Source organism: Mobula birostris, chromosome 26 (genome assembly GCF_030028105.1).
Source record: "Mobula birostris isolate sMobBir1 chromosome 26, sMobBir1.hap1, whole genome shotgun sequence".
In the NCBI taxonomy this organism is placed as follows: Eukaryota; Metazoa; Chordata; class Chondrichthyes; order Myliobatiformes; family Myliobatidae; genus Mobula; species Mobula birostris.
In genome coordinates, this window is record NC_092395.1 from 2,239,256 (window position 1) to 2,259,154 (window position 19,899).

At 38.7% G+C, this 19,899-nt stretch overlaps 1 protein-coding gene across 1 annotated transcript in view; it reads right to left on the reverse strand.

The window, feature by feature from the left end:
* LOC140188037 (A disintegrin and metalloproteinase with thrombospondin motifs 6-like) overlaps positions 1-19,899 on the reverse strand; it is a 214,837-nt gene that overhangs the window by 142,878 nt on the left and 52,060 nt on the right. The window contains exons 4-5 of the mRNA XM_072243939.1: positions 12,575-12,737; positions 7,656-7,873 (exon numbers count right to left, since the gene is read on the reverse strand). Of these exons, the coding sequence (XP_072100040.1) occupies positions 7,656-7,873; positions 12,575-12,737 (381 nt within the window). The remainder of the gene's footprint in view (positions 1-7,655; positions 7,874-12,574; positions 12,738-19,899) is intronic.

Consider the following 19,899-nt stretch of genomic DNA (forward strand, 5'->3'; position numbering starts at 1 on the left):
CCGAGAGAATCACAAGTCTCCCTCCCCCATTTGTGACATTTGCCTGGAACATGACAGACAAAGGTGCCCGAAGCATTGTTGAGGATCTCTACCACCCATCCTATATTCTCTTTGACCCACTACCATCGAGGAGGTATAGAAGCATCAGGAAGCAGGCACAGGCACATCAGGACTAGGACTGCCAGATTAGGTAATAGCTTCTTCCCTCAGGCCATGAAATTATTGAATACCATGCCATTGAGGTCTCATCACTAGAACAGTAAGCTGCTTACTGTACTGTTTACTTGCATTGTGCATTACATGCATTTTGAATTATATTTCATTAACATTTATAGTAATATAATATTTTGGCTTACATGCTGTGTCATATGTGTTTTGTGGGTGCACCATGGTCTGGAAGAATAGAGAAAAAACTATATATACACACTGATAAACATATATATCAGTATTGACTTCCAGTCAAGATGGTGCCTGCATAGAAAGCTCCCTTGGTCGACATCTTCTGGACAGACTATGAAACTATTTATTTTACTACTTTTATATCTGTTTTTCATATGAAATGTGTTTCTGAAACTGTTAGAGCCTGTGATTTAGTTTGGAGATTGATTGAGTGAGTGATTCAGTGCTTTGTTTTCTCTGAGAAGATTTTGGGCTCCAAGCTTGAACCCCCAAGGCAAAGAACTTTGATGCGGGACCTGAGTCAACGATCTGACTCCACTTCACCGATTAAAGCTTCCATTATTCACTAATTAAAGCCACAAGAAAGATTGAACCAACAAGACGAATTAGGAAGGCAAGCAAGCCTTCAGTGCCGGCTACCTGATTTTTGATCCCTCTGCTGCCAAAGGAGCATTGTGACCTAGTGCTGTGCACAGCGGGTAGGTCTGTGCGCTTGAGCTATGTCTTTCTTTCAATAATCTAGGAGGATGTTATCAAGGTTATGTGTTTATGGATTTGGCCTATGGACTCTTTTAGTATTATGGTTTTCACCCATTCTTTCTCATAGTTGATTTTTGTGTGAGGGAGGGAGGTTTGGGGACCAATATTCTTATTGTATTTCTGTGGGGGTGGAGAGGGGGGTTTGGGGCCGATGTTCTTATGGATTTCTGTGGGGAGGGGTAGATTTAGGGCCAATGTTCTTATTGCATTTCTGTGTTGGGAGATTTTGGGGGCCAATGTGCTTTTTGTTTTTCTGTGGGGGTGGGGAGGAGTTTGGGCCGATGTTTTTATTGTGTTTCTGTGGGAGCGACAAGGGGTCTGGAGACCAATGTTCTTATTGTGTTACTGTGGGGGTGGAGAGGGGTTGATTTTCTCATTTCATGTCTGTGGGGGTGAGAGGGGGATTTACGGCCACCATTCTTATTGAATTTCTGTGGGGGGGAGGGGGTTTGGGGGCTGACGTTCTTATTATTTTTTTGTGTGGGCGGGGGATTTAGGAGCTGATGTTCCTGTTACGTTTCTGTTGGGGAGCAAGTGGATTCAGGGGCTGATGCACTTATTGTGGCTGGGGGTTGGGGGCTGATGTTCATGTGTTTCTGTGGGGGGAGGGGGATTTAGGGGCCAATATTCTCGTTGTGTTTATGTCTGGGGGGAGGGGAGCTTCGGGCCGATGTTTTTATTGTGTTTTTGTTGTGGAGGGGCTGGAGGGGTATTTGGGTCTGATGTTCTTATTGCATTTCTGGTGGTGGCGGTGGGGGGGGGTGTATTTGAGCAAGTTGATGATCATGTTGCCGTTCTATTTTTGTGCGGAGTGATGGGTTTGCTGTTTCTCTTTGAATTTAGTTCTATGCTTTTTCTTTGTTTCATGGCTACGTGGGGAAGAAGAATCTCAGAGTTGTATATTGCATTGAACCTTTGAGCATCTACATAGACACACGTGTATATCCATCCAACCAACCAACCAACCAACATTTTATGCAAGATTAGTGCATTTGTTTTGTACAATTTTAGAGTGAAAAAAGGAAAGGAGCACCATACAAAAGTTTGGGCACCCCAAGAGATTTGAGCTCTCAGATAACTTTTACCAAGGTCTCAGACATTAATTAGCTTGTTAGGGCTATGGCTTGTTCACAGTCATTGTTAGGAAAGGTCAGATGATGCAAATTTCAAAGCTTTATAAATACCCTGACTCCTCAAACCTTGTCCCAACAATCAGCCGCCATGGGCTCCTCTAAGCAGCTGCCTAGCACTCTGAAAATTAAAATAAATGATGCCCACAAAGCAGGAGAAGGCTAAAAGAAGATAGCAAAGCGTTTTCAGGTAGCCGTTTCCTCAGTTCGTAATGTAATTAAGAAATGGCAGTTAACAGGAATGGTGGAGGTCAAGTTGAGGTCTGGAAGACCAAGAAAACTTTCCGAGAGAACTGCTCATAGGATTGCTAGAAAGGCAAATCAAAACCCCCATTTGACTGCAAAAGACCTTCAGGAAGATTCAGCAGACTCTGGAATGGTGGCGCACTGTTCTACTGTGCAACGACATTTGCACAAGTATGACCTTCATGGAAGAGTCATCAGAAGAACACCTTTCCTGCATCCTCACCACAAAATTCAGCGTCAGAAGTTTGCAAACGAACATCTAAACAAGCCTGATGCATTTTGGAAACAACTCCAGGGGACTGATGAAGTTAAAATAGAACTTTCTGGCCGCAACGAGCAAAGGTATGTTTGGAGAAAAAAGGGTGCAGAATTTCATGAAAAGAACACCTCTCCAACTGTTAAGCACGGGAGTGGATCAATCATACTTTGGGCTTGTGTTGCAGCCAGTGGCATGGGGAACATTTCACTGGTGGAGGGAAGAATGAATTCAATTAAATACCAGCAAATTCTGGAAGTAAACATCACACCGTCTGTATAAAAAAAAAAAAAAAAAAAAAAAAAAAAAAAAACTGAAGATGAAAAGAGGATGGCTTCTACAACAGGATAATAATCCTAAACACACTTCAAAATCCACAATGGACTACCTCAAGAGGCACAAGCTGAAGGTTTTGCCTTGGCCCTCAGAGTCCCCCGACCTAAACGTCAAAGAAATTCTGTGGATAGACCTCAAACGAGCAGTGCATGCAAGATGGCCCAAGAATCTCACAGAACTAGAAGCTTTCTGCAAGGAAGAATGGGCAAAAATCCCCCAAACAAGAATTGAAAGACTCTTAGCTGGCTACAGAAAGCGCTTACAAGCTGTGATGCTTGCCAAAGGGGGTGTTACTAAGTACTGACCATGCAGGGTGCCCAAACTTTTGATTTGGGCACTTTTCATTTTTTGTTATTTTGAAACTGTAAAAGAGATGGAAATAAAAAAGTAATCTTGCTTAAAATAGTAAAGAAATGTGTCATCTTTAACTTTATGCCTTTTGGAAATCAGGGTCATCTTTTACTCGCTTAGCTATTCACAGTAACAGAAATTCTGACTGGGGTGCTCAAACTTTTGCATGCCACTGTATGCATTTAATTTGGACTTTAAGGAAGCAGCAGTGTTATTGTTTGAGTTTCTGTTGGTCTCACTGTAACTGTGCAGAGTGTAAAGCAACAATCTCTAGATCACTGACTGAACCTGAACCCTTAGTTGCCAGCAATCCTGTTTTCAGGCTGCCTCTTCTTTGCTGTGGCCTTCTGCATTGTTTCATGAAGACCTAGTGGAAGTTTCAGCCACAACATTGCCACTTCTGTCAAAGTACATTGGCTGCCTTCCAACTCAATACTGAACTCTCTAGGTAACTCATGATTCAGGCAGAAAGAAAAACCAAAAGTCTATTTTTGCCAGTCATTATTTTGGCTCAGTTTCTCCATTTGTTATTATTGCTTGGCTGCTGGAGATGCCCCACAGTCCTGCTATTAGCAACACATTATAGACAAACAAGCATAATCTGATCCTAACCGCTACTTTAAGGATGTCATTAACTTATTAGGTCTTATGCTATAAGAGATATTCCTTCTCCTGGAATGTTCCATTCCAACCCCAACTTCTCCTGGAATATTCCATTCCAACCCCAACTTCTTTGCGACTAAAAACATTTGCTTTCCACCTCTCTAATAAAGAAGGGTCTCAGCCTTGAATGGATAATTGTTTCTCTTTGCAGTGATGCTGCCTGACCTACTGAGTGTTTTCAGAACTTTCTGTTTTCTTTTTTTAAAAACAAATCCTGAAGATTACTTACCCATTTCCATGATTTCAATCACCAAATGCCCATTTCACTTCTTTTTATAAATTCAAGTTGTCAAGGCCAAACAAACTAACTACTTAGATAATGGGATCTTATCAACCAAAGAAACAACACTAATAAGAAAATTAATTCTAAATTCCATGGCAAATAATTTCATATAATGAGCTACACAAATAGCTTGCTAACTGAGCGGCACATCACCAGTGCTTGAAAGTTGCATGGTGTATCACAGGCACAACCCTCCCCACCATTGAGGGCATCTTCAAAAAGCAGGAGAGGAGGTACAGGAGCCTTAGGACACACACTCAATGTTCTAGGAACAACTTCTTCCTCTCTGCAATCAGATTTATGAATGCTCCATGAACCCTTGAACACTACCTCACTACTCTTGAAATTATTTTATTTATAACTAACAGTAAATTTTCATGTCTTGCACTGTACTGATGTCACAAAAGAACAAATTTCAGGACATGTGTTAGAGATAATACACCTGATTCTGATCAGAATTTGAAAATCTCTGGGCTGCAACATAAAATTGACCAACCATGTTCATTATTTTTGTTCCTACACTTAGCCTCAATGCCTAAAATGCAGCAAAACAGTGACCTGAATTAATTGAGAACCAGTGCACCAATGCATACATGTACATCTGAACTTCAGTACAGCACATAATACTAATTATTCATGAACTGTGACAGCAAAGGAATATAAATTCATTCAAAAGTAGTACGAGCGTTAAAAGGAACTTGAACAGTGACAGGCCTTAGCCATAAAGAGAAACTGCTATGACTGTTCATTCACTCCAAAATAATGTGAAGGTATTGGTAAGATATGGAAAATAATTACAGCATGAACTGTGAGTTTAAAATAAGGTTAGAGAAAACAAAAACTTTTACTTAAGACAGTGGATACCAGAGAGAAGTTTACATAAAGGAAATTGACTTAACATCAATTGTCACCTTTAAAAAGAAGCTGGTTCAATATTTAGAAAGGAAGACTTACATTTCTCGACCTCAGGATCCCAAAGCACTTTACAGCGAATGAAGTGTTGTCATTGTTGTAAACGCAGCAGCCAATTTGGGCACAGCAAGCTCCCCAAAGAGTAATGTGATAATGATCAGAAAATCTGCTTTTGTAATGTTGATTGAGGGATTAATATTGGCCAGGACACTGGGGATATGTCCCCTGCTCTTCTTCGAAATAGTGCCATGGGGTCTTTTACGTCCACCTGAGAGAGCAGATGGGGCCTCAGTTTAACGTCTCATTTCAAAGACGACATTTCTGACTGTAATGGATTGTCAGCCTAGGCTTCTGTACCTGTGCCTCTGGAGAGGGACATAAACCTACAGCCCTCTGGCGCAGGGAAAGAAACTTGGAATTCATTGGAAACAGAGTTGGTGAATAATCATAAATGAACTCTAAATCATGTTAAGCTTCATTTATAGGCATTTCTGTTTCCTCAAAACTTTTGCCAGTCCTTAAGGAAGAACACTATAACAACAGGGGGCAGCTGGCAAAACCTCCATCTTATAAACATAGTGCTAACACAATTTTGGCTCCTTTGGACCTGTAGAGCAACTGGTAATCATCTATTTAAACTGCTAAAGGTGTTGTTCTCAGGATTGCATGCCAGCTGAAGAAACAAATTAAATAAAACACCAAAATATACTACAGGAATAAAGCAATGCATTTTATGAGCCTTTCCTGCTTAAAAAAACTAAATTAAATTAAACTTTTGTGAGAAGGAAAGAGCAAAATGAGGCTATCGTGAAGATTCCCACTGGAAACGGTATAGTGGTCCCCAGCTCATTGGTGACAGAGGTAATTACTGCAAGTGAAATGTAACTTTGAGAAGTTCAGCATTTTATGATCAGTGATGCTGCTAGACATTACTGAATAGTATTTAGACATTTTCTTTTGTGCAAGGTATCATTGTGGAAATGTGACTGGAAATATCAGTATGGAGGCCAGGTCCAGGGTAGAATGGAGAAAACATAGCAGAGAAAGAGGCAGCAGGCAAAGTGACCTGAGTGGGTTCCAGTACAATTAAAGCATTGTTGGATGTATTAAAATTGCCCAATAACAGACATAACTGAGAACAGCTTCAGCCATTTTCCTGAGAGACACATATTAGCAGTACTGCTCAGGGAATTATACTATTCCATGGGTATCTGACACCAACGATGCAAATATAATTTGCAACAGGTGTGCCTGATCAATTTTCAAAGGAGGCCGATTCAACCTAAGATTCCATGTAATCATATAAACTCCATAATAATTGATTTTTACATAGGAATGCCGAGAAATACTAGGCCAGTAATTTTCTTCTCAGCTGCTAGTTTTTATACATTTCTCCTTTGTACCCTTCCAAACTATTTGCCCATCTTGAAAGAGGTTTTGCTAGTGGTCCTGACTGCTATATTAATGCAGTAGCTTAAAAAAAGAGAATCATTTAATTCATGACAGGACTATTAAACTCGATTTGGGAAACACTTATTTAAGTTTACAATAGTTTAAAAAAAAAGTGTGAAGCCAGGAAATTGTACCTCAATTATCTCAACCTCTTTTCTCAGCACATTTGAGAATGAATACACCAGCAGACGCACTGGCTCTTGAGAACAGATTGAGAAGGTGTCTGTGAACAGCTACTTCCAAGTTCAAAATGTACGTGTCATGCACACATAAGTTGGAATATCAAACTCGCTGTATTTCTCCACAAAACCTGGCATCTAGCATTCCATTTTCTTTGAACATCTAGAAGACTTTATGCTATGAATTTATTGATGAAAGCAATGCATCTTCTAACATAATACTACAGATAATGCATCAGGAAAAAAAAACTATGGACTAACATGTTTGTCATATTTTATTTTAAACATGATATATAATTTTATTTATTTAGTGATATAGTGTGGAACTGACCCTTCCAGCCCACCTCACCATGCTGCCCAGCAACCCATCAATTTAACTCTAGTCTAATCACAGGACAAGTTACAATGACCAATTAATCTAATAACCTGTATGTCTTTGGACTGTGGGAGGAATCTGTAACATCCAGAGGAAACCCATGTGCATATGGAAAGAATGTACAAGCTCCTTACAAAGGACATCAGAATTGAACTCTGACATCCCGAGCTGTAATAGTGTTGCTTGCACTCATTGGTATGCTATTGTGGCACCCAATCTTTTAACAAAGCTAATACTTACACCACGAAGTTTTCGTGCACAAATTCTGCAATCAGCGAACTCCAAGATGATCATTTGACTAACCACTCCCAACAGGAATAAAACAACAACCTGAAAAGTAAGTCACCCCATACCACTTGCAGAATTTCATTCAAGATAGTATTGAGAGAGATACGAGACTGTGCCACATAAGTACACATTGAGAACCATGGGGAGATTTTTTTGTAAATAGAGGAAAAAGTGAAAAAAATGAATTGAAAGGAATTTTTCAACCAGAAATGTAATATAGTATGAAGTAATGAAATATACCTACAATATTCATAACGGAGAGAATGTATTGCTCAATGTCTCTTCGTCCATGGTATCCAACCATCATCTTATCTGCTACTACTAGTGTCTCTACATAATGTTCTTGACTGACTGATCTTTTCAACTGTAGCTGGTTTCGCAGAGTCTTATTAGGTGAAAGAGTCACCGCTGAAGTCTGTAAATTCCTCAGCCATGAAGATCTTCCTTTCCCTGGCTTCTCATCTGGAATAGAAGCACTGGTAGCATTCAAAATTATACCTTGTATGAAGAGCAAGCATCATGCTGGGTAAGGAAAGGATTAATTTCATGGTTATATATTATGGTTACTATCAAAGCAATTGCATTTCTCATCTGAACAGTTATTTAACAGTTCTTAACCAGTACAGAAAGCAAATGGCAACTCTATCCCATAAGGTAATGAAAAGATTTAATCTTTTAAAAGGGACATCTATGCCATTGTTCAATGGATGGTAAACAGCTCCCCCCACCCCCCACGCTGCAGGACAACTGAATTCCTTGTCACCACCTAGGTCCCATCATATATGAAGCAGTAGTAGCATTTACTGTTTACTTTTTAAACTTTTTTTTGTATATTCACCTTATTTGTTAATTTACTTATGGTAATATTACTGTTATATACACTGTGTTGTGCATCTTGTTACATTGTTTGGCTGTATACGTGCGTACAGCTGAATGACAAACTCAACTCAAATGCACTTAATGCACTTGCATTGTGGGTTCACCTTTAATCAATGGACTGCTGGGCTTCTGTTTTGTGCGGCTGAATCATTGAAAAATATAATTTTATTTAATAAATTGAAGAGTCAATAAAACTAAAATCAAAATTATGAATGAGGTAGCTCTGAGATTTATATGCAAGTAAATAAAGAAAACCATGTGTAAACAAAATATTTGCCACAATTGCTAACAGAAATAGTGCCAGAATATGTATAATGCTGACGTGCATGCCGCATTTACAATTAACCTATTGAATCAGCATGTTATCAACTTGTTGCTCTGACTCAGTTCATATTTTATTTCCTGACTCTATATTCATTACTATTGTTTACATTTGCATCCACTAAAATTAAAATACCCAACAATATAAATTGTATCTGCAGAGATGAAACATCTCAGAGTGTGGCCATAATTTCACATTTCTGAAAGAAATATGGTCACAAAATAAAAACAGAAAATGCTGGAAATATTCAGCAGGTCAGGTGGTATCTGAGGAGCGAGAAACATTATTAATATTTCAGGTCAATAACCAATCTTCAGAAATAGGAACAGTTAGAGAATAGGCATATTTTAAGTTGCAGAGAAAGTTGGGGGGCGTGGAGTAGAAAGAACAAAGGGAATTTCTGTGATGGGGTAGAAACTAAGAGAAATTGACTGATCCTTGACTTTCTAACCGGAAGACCACAATTGCAGATTGGTGATTAGTATCTCCTCCATGCTGACGATAAACACTAGTGCACCTTGAAGTATATGCTTTGTCCAGTGCTCAACTCTCTCTATACCCCATGACTGTGTGGCTAGGAATAGCTCAAATACCTTCTATAAATTTACTAATGATACAACCATTGTTGGTAGAATCTCAGATGGAGACAAAAGGCCATACAGGAGTGAAATATACGAAGTAGTAGAGTGATGCTGCAGCAACAACCTTGCACTCAACATCAGTAAGACGAAAGAGCTGATTGCGGACTTCAGGAAGGGTAAGACGAAGGAACACATACCAATCCTCCTAGAGAGATTAGAAGCGGAGACAGTGAACAACTTCAAGTGTCTAAGTATCGAGATCTCTGAGAACCTAACCTGGTCTCAATATAATTGATGCATTCTGTTTTTCACACGATTTTTAATCATAGTAATTGATTGATTTTTCTTCTATCTTATGTATTGCATTGAACTGCTGCTGCTAAGTTAACAATTTCATGCCACATGTTGGTGATAATAAATCTGATTTTGATTCATAGATGGTTATCAGTTGATATAGAGCGGTGCAATCTGGTTATAAGATAAATGATACAAAATTCATGTAGGTGTTACTGATGGTACTAGTAAGCAGAACAATTCAAGACATTTTAAGAGAAGTGTATGCAAAATATTAAAAAAGGAGGCAACATTTACAGTTCAATGTTTAGCTTAAGAGGGAGCAGCTGAAAAGGATTTAAAAATGTTTATCCCACGATCCAACAATTCATCTGTGAGAGCAGAAAATCAGAAGGCTGAACTGTAATACTAGATTGCAACTAAAAATACTGTCCAAAGTTTTCACAGTGGTAAGGATTTCTGCACTTTCATTTGGCTAGCTTACCAGTAACACCAGCTGCAACATCATTACACACAAGTGCAAAGTAGAGACCAACAGCACTCAAAATTTTACAACCCCAGTAACTTTAGCATCCCATCTTTTTCCTCTAATCAGTACAAAAAATGCACAGCAAGTTGAATTCTCATTTCTTGTCTGTTTTAGTGAATTATGGCAACTCATACGGAATAGGTGAATATTTTTGTTATTTACTTTGCAAGCCTTCAAGAAAACACTACTTTCTAAAGTTAGGAAGTGTCGAAATCTATTTCAAAAGCTGTTGAAAAGAGAACTGTTTGCTGTAATTTGAGTAGTTGTATCTTATCTAAACTGATATGAATTCTTTAATTTTAATTTTGCTTTTTAGAATTCAGATCTATAAAATTTCCTGTTAACTAAGAACTCCGAGCTGTTTTCATTGCAAAAGTTACAGAAAAAGCAATATATAATACATGATTTTGTGTTTGTTTAAAAAAGTGATCAGGCTCTGTACATCACATTACAATAATCATAGCTTTAATTCTACCTATAAACAATACTTTGCAATTTAATAAAGATTTTAGGTTTTGTATACACACAGATTAAGGATATTGCAGAGTCCAAATCTTGACATTTTGGTTGTTCTAGGGAATAGGAAATTAAGCAATTTGTTCCATTAATTTTGCATCAAAATGTTTTTCTCAATAGAAATGGCACCCAAATTTAATTTTTCTATTCCTCTTTATACATTTCTATCAACAATCTCAGACCTTCACTAAACTCATTCCTCAATTTCCTTAACCTTTACAGTACAGTGCAAAAGTCTTAGGTACCCTAGATTTTTTTAAATATAAATTTTGTTTTAGGTGTTTATTGTCTTCTGTATTAGTGTGGCAGTAGAAACAAGCAAATTTTAGATTTTCAAACATTCATTTTCCAAAAAATTGTACTTCAGAGAAATTTTTGAGTCTTGTTAAAGAAAGTAACATATTAAGTAATAGAATCACAAAAAACAGAAAATCTGCAGATGCTGGAAATCTAAGCAACACAGCATCTACGGGGAAAAAAAGTACAGTCCATGCTTTAGGCCAAGACCCTTCGGCAGGACAACCACACTAAAAGGTGAGGATGTGGCAGATGTGACATTTTAACCTACAAATCATCAAATCTTACACCGTGGCACAAGTAAGCATAGCAATAACACACAAGGTGGTCATCCTGTATTGGCAAGGTCTCTCCCAAGCAGAAACTTTGCAGCAGACAGGAGTTTCAAGACATACTATCCCAGAAGAAGCTCAAAGACACAGGCAAGTTTGAGGACTAGAAGCATAGTGGTAGGCCAGGGAAACTGAGTGCAACAGATGAGAGATACATTAAACTAGCATCCCTTCTAAATTGGAAAAAGTCCTGCACTGCTATCAGCTCTGAACTCACGGAAACCACTGGAACCCAAGTACACCCCTCTACAATTAAGAGAAATCTTGATGAAAGAAATGCTGCCAAAAAGCCATTCTTCCAAAGTGGAAACAAAGCCAAGAGCTTCACCAACACACAAAAACACACGTGCATGTAGTTCAGTGGGATAAAGTGCAAACATGAAAATAAAAAATAAAGATGTTAGTTCAAAGTAAGGTTAATAAACAGGTTATGAGTTGGTGTTTAAAAGCCTCAAATGAATTTGCATTCCTTACAGCTTTAGATATTGAATTCCACCGTTCAGGCATGCAATTTCAAAAAAGCTGACCTGCCAATTATATTTTGAGGGAAGTTGTTCAAATTTAAGAGACCAGTGGAGGAAGATGTAAGAGCTCGAGCAGTTAAGAAAGAATGCTATTCTTCAATGTGTAGACCATCCATATTTATTTACTGATTGAGATACAGCATGGAATAGGCCCTTCGAGCTACGCTGCCCAGTAACCCCCGATTTAATCCTAGCCTAATCTTGGGACAATTTATAATGATCAATTAACCTATCAACCAGTACTTCTTTGGACAGTGGCAGGAAACCGGAGTATCTGGAAGAAACCCACATGGTCACGGGGAGAATGTACAGACTCCTTACAGGCAGCTGCAGAAAATGAACCTGGGTCACTGGAATTGTAAAGTGTTGTGTTAACCACTACGCTAATGTGTCAACCCTGAAAAATGTCTGAAATAAAAAAACATTTGTTTTACACAAAAGAATATTTATGACCATGAGCATGGTGGCACTTCATCCAAGAACATTACCTCATTACATTTTTTCCATGGCCGCACAAAGAAATATCAATTACGTGATATCTTCTAAACTAATTTCAAACACAGTCATAATTGGTAAATAATGGAAACAAAGATCCACCCATTGTAATATGTAAATCAAGGGGCATTTCTTTTAAAAGATAAGAATCTTAAATAAAAGTTCAACAAAAAAACTCATAAGGATAATTAAGCAAATTTGTCAGTGGTAAGCAGGTTCTTCAACCTAGGAAATATTTAACCTGTCAATCGATTAGACCAACTTAAAAAAAAAATCAGATAATGTCAAGTAATACTTGAAGCTTTGAAACTATGAATTCCATCTTGTGAAAAGTTTGACTTGATCAGTATGTATTATGATGTGGTATTGGCTAATAGAAAGAATTACATATTACCTGAAACTCCACATGTTGCATCAATATGTCGATATTGGTTTCGAAGAGAAGATCGTTTATAAACTACATGGGGGCTTCCTTCACTGTAATTGAATTCAGCCATTTTAACAGTGGTGAGGGGCTCTATGAAGTATTCTTCGTCGTCCTCAACTATTACACCATGCTGAAAGCAAAACACAGCAGTGGTTATTACCAGTAACATGTTTATGAATACTGTAGAATTTCTATAACAATGTTAAAATCTATTACAAATAACTGTCCATTCTAGTACATGCACAAGACAGCAAAGCACCTATTCTCAGCTGACTCATAACCTTAATCTATATCACTTGAATGGCATTTCATTCTTGACATGATTCTAAGCTGCATAATTCAGAAGATCTTGAGGTATCCTGCTTTCAAAACCATACAATTTATATGTTGGATTAAATCCAACCTGGCAGCTCGTATATGCAAGAACCTTGCAACAAACTCAATGTGACATATACAAGAGGGAAATGATTGCCTTAAAAATTTCCTAAGCACCCAAGGGAAGTTATAGACTGGTGAGTTTTCAATGAAAAACAAACCCTCTTGTACATACCTCATCACATGCAGGTGAATTTGCATTGTATTTCATTCAATATATGCATTCCAATCTTTTTAAAATTGAAAGCAGCATAGTTTAAACATTTTCAACGATTATGCAGCTATCAAGAATCTGTGCAAATATTGAGTCAATTTAGTATTTCAGACAGAAACAGTACTGTATACAATTTACACAATTATAATTCAATCTGCTATTAAAGCTTAAATACTTCCAATCCCTTAATTTAACCCTTAATTGTGTAGAGGTATTTATTTTTCTCCAGCAGTAAATACCACTATAAAAAAGCAAAATACAGAGTATCACGATTCTGCAAGGATATTCTGACAACAAAAGGTTTTGCCAGTTATAACAAATAAATATCAGCATTCGGATATGTCAGCGAAATTAGAAAGCAGCTGGTGACAGTAACAACGTGGTGTTGATACATGCTGTGTGTTTGGTGTTGGAATGGTCATCACTGGCTGTATGCTCTGTGGTGTGGTGCTTGCCTAAGAGTTTGTCACTTTGTTCTGTTGAAATGCTGAAATATTTCGATTGCTGACATCTGAATTGAATACCATTGTTTTGTCTGGTTCGCACAAATGGAAAACAACATGAATCAAGCTGGAAGCTGGTAACCTTGAAATCAGAACTAAAAGATAAATTAAATTTACTGGGAAAGCTTTGACGAGTGGACTTGACAGTGTTCAAAAGGACTATAAGATCTTATGGACTCTTATGGTCTTATAATAAAATTGTTAAGGACATTAATGATTTAGTGCCGTTAATTAGGGGGTTCCAGGTAGAAGAAAAGCGAAATGTCTTGCAAGTACAGTCTCATTTGGAGGTGAAGATGTTGCTAAGCAACATAACGTGTTATTGTCTTTAATGCCTATCTCAAGAGCAAGACAAACAAACTGAAAACTTTGCGGATGTTCAGAATCTTATTAACATTGTCATGGTTGAAACAAACATGCGATGTTGAATGTCAATTTGCTGGAGTAAATGAAAATATTTATCAAGCCACAGGGCATGATTTGACTACGTATAAAGTTGTCGACTTTCAGGATGGTGTACTCTCTGAACACAGTGCGTCTAATGCTCATGCAGCAAGTTCTATTGTTAGTAGAGCATCCTGTGTATCTGATACCTCCTTGGCATGCATTAGAACTGAGGTTGAGTTAGCTGCAAGGCAAGGCAACACACACAAAATGCTGGAGGAACTCAGCAGGCTAGGCATCATCTATGGAAAAAAGTAAACAGTGGACATTTCGGGCTGAGATCCTTCATCTGGACAAATATTGAGGGATAAACGTACACTGGGAGAACAGCTTCAGAGGAAAGGAGCAACTACGAAGAAAGATGGAACAGTTTAATTTGCAGGAAGAAACTGCAGCCAAGGGAGACAAAGCGAAAGTGCTGAAGGCTTCAAGTGCCGTGGGTGCTAAACGTGCTCCAGCAGGACAATTCTATAGTGTGAATTCCTATGTTGACATGGCACAGAGAAAATCCAACATGTTCGATGTCAATGTGGATACATTTGTTCTTCAAATGTCTATGAGACACGAGTTTGGACCCCAAGGGGTAGTTCAGGGTATTCATTCTCAGCCTGCACTTGCACCAAGGAGGCATTCTGAACTTATGCACAAGGTGCTTCTGAGGACATTAATTTATAGAATGGTGACACGTGTTTCAGACAATAAAAGTCTAAATAGAGCACTGGAGGCCATAAGGATGCAAAAGGAAATAACAAGCTCAGTGGTGCAACCACAACACATTGCATCTTTCCCTAAAAGAGACATTCACAGCTTCGATAGAGATCCATTGCAGTATCATTAATATGAGGGCTTCCAAGAATAGCACTGAAGGCAAAACGGATAATTATGGTGACCGGTGCCATTTTCTTGAACAATTCACTGGTTACCCTAGAGAACTTGTCAAAATTTGCCGGCATGGAGCAAAGATATCTAAAGGCCAAAGCCTTACTACAGGACTACTTTGGTGATGAGCACAAAATTCGCTGCGGCCTACATGGAAAAGGCTCTTTCTTGGCTACATATCAAATCGGAAGATGTGAAAGCTCCTCAAGACTAGTTTTTTTTTCTTAGAAGCTGTTGCAATGTCACGGAAGAAGTCCAGTACATGCGTGAGCTGGACATACCTGTTAATATGATGATTCTAATAAAGAAATTGCCCTATATACTTAGGGATAAATGGAGAATGGTGGACTGTGAACTGCAAGAAAGGCAGAACTGTAAGATTACTTTCACTGTTATCGCTGATTTTATTGAAAGACAAGTAAAGATTGCTACACACCCAGCGCTTGGGAATGTATATGATACTACATCACCGGCAGTAAGCAAATGTGTGAACAAAACTAAGTCGTAAATTCATTGTAAAGCTAAAGGAGGCAGCTTTGCCACCACTATGGCTACTAAGAAAACTAAAGCTAAAACTTAATTTCCCTTTCATTAGGTCCAAGCTATCTCGTCAGCCAAAAGGGTTTGCCTGTTCTGCCAGGGTGAACATACTTTTGGATTCATGCTCTCAGCTAGAGAAAATGGTTCATAATAGGAAGATTGCCTTCCTAAAAGAAAATGGTGTCTGCTTTGGTTGTTTATGTACGGGACATGGCAGTAAGGATTACAGAAAGTGGCTTGCATGCAAAGTATGCAGTGGCTAGTGTCCCACCATACTTCCTATTCAGTTTGATGAAAAGGGTGCAGATTTGAAACAAGCCATGAAAGAACCAAACACAGCAGTGGGTAACACCTTGGTATCTAAATGGCCTTACAGGGGTGGGTGATTATAATTGTAAACTTCCTATAATTCCAGTTCAGGTGAAGTCCAAAAAGGGTACCAAGACAGTGGTTACTTGTGCTTTCCTAGATCAAGGAAGTAATGCAGTGTTCTGTACAATGAGCCACATGAACAAGCTCAACTTGACAGAAAAAAAGAATATGCATTCTCTTACACAGCATGGGTTAAGTCAAGGTTGTAACTACGTTAATTCAGAATTGGAAGTGACTGGTCTAGACTGTGTGAATTACTATGAATTCCCATCCACAAAGGGAACTTCCTTTGTTACAGGGATCTTCAAAAACAGTCTCACCTGAAGCATGTTTATTTGTCAGAAACTGAGCTGCTGATAGAGATAAAGCATTGGAGCCTAAGGCATTGAAGCTGTTGCAAATGATTTGCAGTGTTAATGATGGATCTTATGCAATCAGAACAATGCTGGGTTGGACTATTAATGAACCATTGAAAGGAGACCATGGTGGTGGAAGACTGTGCTTGATTAGACACTTAACAGGATTTCAGTTTTGAACTTGGATGAGCTATGGCAGCAGATTTCCCTGTATGGAGTCAAGAAGACCACAAATTTTGTCAAGAGAAGATTACAAATTCATGGACCCAGTAGCAAGTTCTGCAGAACAGTGGATGGCCTCTACCAGATTAGCTTACCTCTAGGAAAGAAGGATGTTGACATACCTAATAACAGGAAGATTGCTGAGCAGTATGCTCTGAATCTAAGAAAGAGGTTCAAAAAGAATTTGTCATTTCATGTTGACAACATAGCTTTCATGAAAGTTGTCATCTCCAAAGGTTATACCGAAAGAGTGCCAGCAGAGGATCTAGAACACAGTAATTGGATAACACACATCAAAGTTGCTGGTGAACGCAGCAGGCCAGGCAGCATCTCTAGGAAGAGGTGCAGTCGACGTTTCAGGCCGAGACCCTTCGTCAGGACTAACTGAAGGAAGAGTGAGTCTCACTCTTTCTTCAGTTAGTCCTGACGAAGGGTCTCACTCTTCCTTCAGTTAGTCCTGACGAAGGGTCTCGGCCTGAAACGTCGACTGCACCTCTTCCTAGAGATGCTGCCTGGCCTGCTGCATTCACCAGCAACTTTGATGTGTGTTGCCTGAATTTCCAGCATCTGCAAAATTCCGGTTGGTTACAGTAATTGGATAGTCTGGTATATTCCACATCATGGTGTTTATCACTCTGGAAAAGAGAAACTTTGTGTTGTGTGGTGATTATGGAGATATTGATTCAATCTTTCATCACGTTAAAGTGCCAGCGGAAGATGCAGACCTACTCAGGTTTTTCTGGCGGCCTGATGTTGACCTCAGCCAAGATATGGTGGACTTTAGAATGCTGGTACATCTCCTTGGAGCAGTTTTATCATCAAGTTGTGCCAATTTGGCTCTTAGGAAGTGCACAGAAAATAAGGAAGAACAGTTTAGCTGCAAGATGGTGAATAAGGTTTTGTATTGTTTCTACTGCATGCTGATGACTGTCTTGACGTCAGTGTCCTCCAAGGAGAAAGTGGTGAATCTCTATCACGACCTTGTATCCTTTTTGTGCAAAAGGTGGTTTTCGACTCACAAAGAGGATAAGCAATAGATTTAGCGTGCTATCCGTTATAGCAGAAGAACAAAGAGCAAAAGACATGAGGATGTAAGTCAAGATATTCCTTCAGTGGAAAGGTATGGAATGATGTGTTCAGTCTGATACCCTCAAGTTTAAAATCATGATCCACAACAGACTGCTTACCAGAAGGGGTGCGGGGAGGGGTTCCTCTCCACCGTTAGTGCCTTCTATGACCCTTCAGGAACCTTGAGTCGAGTGGTGCTACTTGCTAAAAGATCCTACAATATCTATGCCAAGAGAGGGCTTGGTTGGGATGATGCTATATCAGCATCAGTTACTCATGAGTGGACAAGGTGGCTGGAAGAACTTGGCCAATTTGAAGACTTCAAGGTAGTTAGATTTTGGTGAATTTACTGTTGCAGTTATGCCATTTTACAAATGCAAGTGAAGGTGTCTATGGAGAAGTGTCTAGGGATCAATTTATGTGTGTCGTGCAACTATTGTTGCATGACACACATTTGCAGGTGCACAGTGATTCTATTATGGGAAAATCTAATGTAGCTCCATTGAAGTCAGTTTCCATCCCTCGTATGGCTCTCATTGCTGCTACAATGGCAAGCCATACAGACACATACAAGGAGTTACATATGCAGCTTCAGATATCTTTGACTGATAGTACTTCTGTGTTTAAGTATATTAAAAATAAAACTTCCAGGTTCTGAATCTTTGTCACTAACATAGTTTCAGAAATTCTTAAGGTCTCACAGGTATCTTAATGGAGTTCTGTGAATATTTCAAGCAACCTTGCAGATATAGCCTCTGGAGGGCTGAAGATGAAGGCTTTTCTGAAGAATAAGCCTTGGGTGTCAGAACCTCAATATCTTCTTCTGCCTGAAAGTGAATGACCTTGGAATCCAGATTGTTCTGAAGAACTTCCATGATCCAGAAGTCAAGGAGATTGGATTTTGATATCATGCAGACTAAATTGAACTTTATTGGAGCTGAGTGAAACCATTGAAAAGTGGAATCTTTCACAGATCAATGATGTACTTCTTCAGAAAGAAATTAAGTGCATTTTAACCCCCAAATTGGTTCACATCATGGAGCAGCATGGGACAGATTGAACAGGTCAGTAAGGAAGGTTCTTAATTTTACCATGAAGGTACAGAATCTTGATGAAGAGGGTCTTCACATAGTTCTTTATGAAGTAGAGTCTATTATCGATAGTTGTCTGAAGAATCCCAATTATTTGCAAGTGTTAACATCCAATCATCTGTTGCTTCTGAAGACCTCACCATCCTCACCATCAGGAGAGTTCCGAAAGAAGGATGTTTATACTCGTTGTAGATGGAAGTATAATACATGTCAAACTTGCTTTGGAAATGGTGGGTCAAAGAATATTTACTCCAGCTACAAGAATGTCAGAAATGGTCAAGTATAAGACAGAATTTCCTCCAGGAGATATTGTGCTTATAATCGATGATACAGTGCCTCGAAACTCATGGGCCAAGGGAAATGTCATTCACACTTTTTCAGACGGAAAAAGTATTTGTGTAACAGGTACATGTCAAAACCAAGACCAGCTGTTTAGATTGGCCTATAACCAAGATTTTGCTTTTGTAGGAGGCTGAGGTTTGAGACTGGGCTAAGGACTGGTAACCTCTGGCCTAGATGAGTGTTGCATGACTTACTTGGAAGAAGAAAGAAGACATTTGTATGAATGTTAAGATTTCAAGTCTCCTGTGTTTTGATAGTATATAGAAGTAATTATAGTATAATAATTAAGGGGCTGGGACGTACAGGCCATGCATCTCTGCATTGTATTTTGTGTTGTGCGATAATTATGTTTATTATGGTAGTTAGTTATGTGGGTGGGAGGTGCTTGGTAAAAACGAAGGGAATAAATTATATTTTCATGCCTTGTTCTCTGCAGTTTTAGAGCTGGGGACTGATTGATATATCTCTTGTTAACCATTTAACTTTGCTTAATTAGATCACTTAATTTTGCTTAATTACATGGCTTCAAGATTGTATGTTTTGCTAGTTGCTAATAAAGGATCAAATAAATTTCTTAGACTTTTTGAACATTATCATTGTGTTGATCAGAGGGCGCGACATACAAGGATAACAACCCGTGGGTCGCCAGTAGCAGCAGTGATTTGTTCATGTTGCCACTACATTCTGTATATGCCACAGTAGGAGTGACGGGCTTTACAAGAAGAAAAACTGTTTTAAAATCAAAAGAAAGCAAAATATTGGTTGACATTAGGTGATGAAGATTGTTGTGACCTCTGTTTGCACTGGGCAATTTTAGTCTATACATCTTATCAAAACTGTGCCTCTAGGAGGACCGCCCCTGTCTGCAAATAGAGTAGCAGTAATT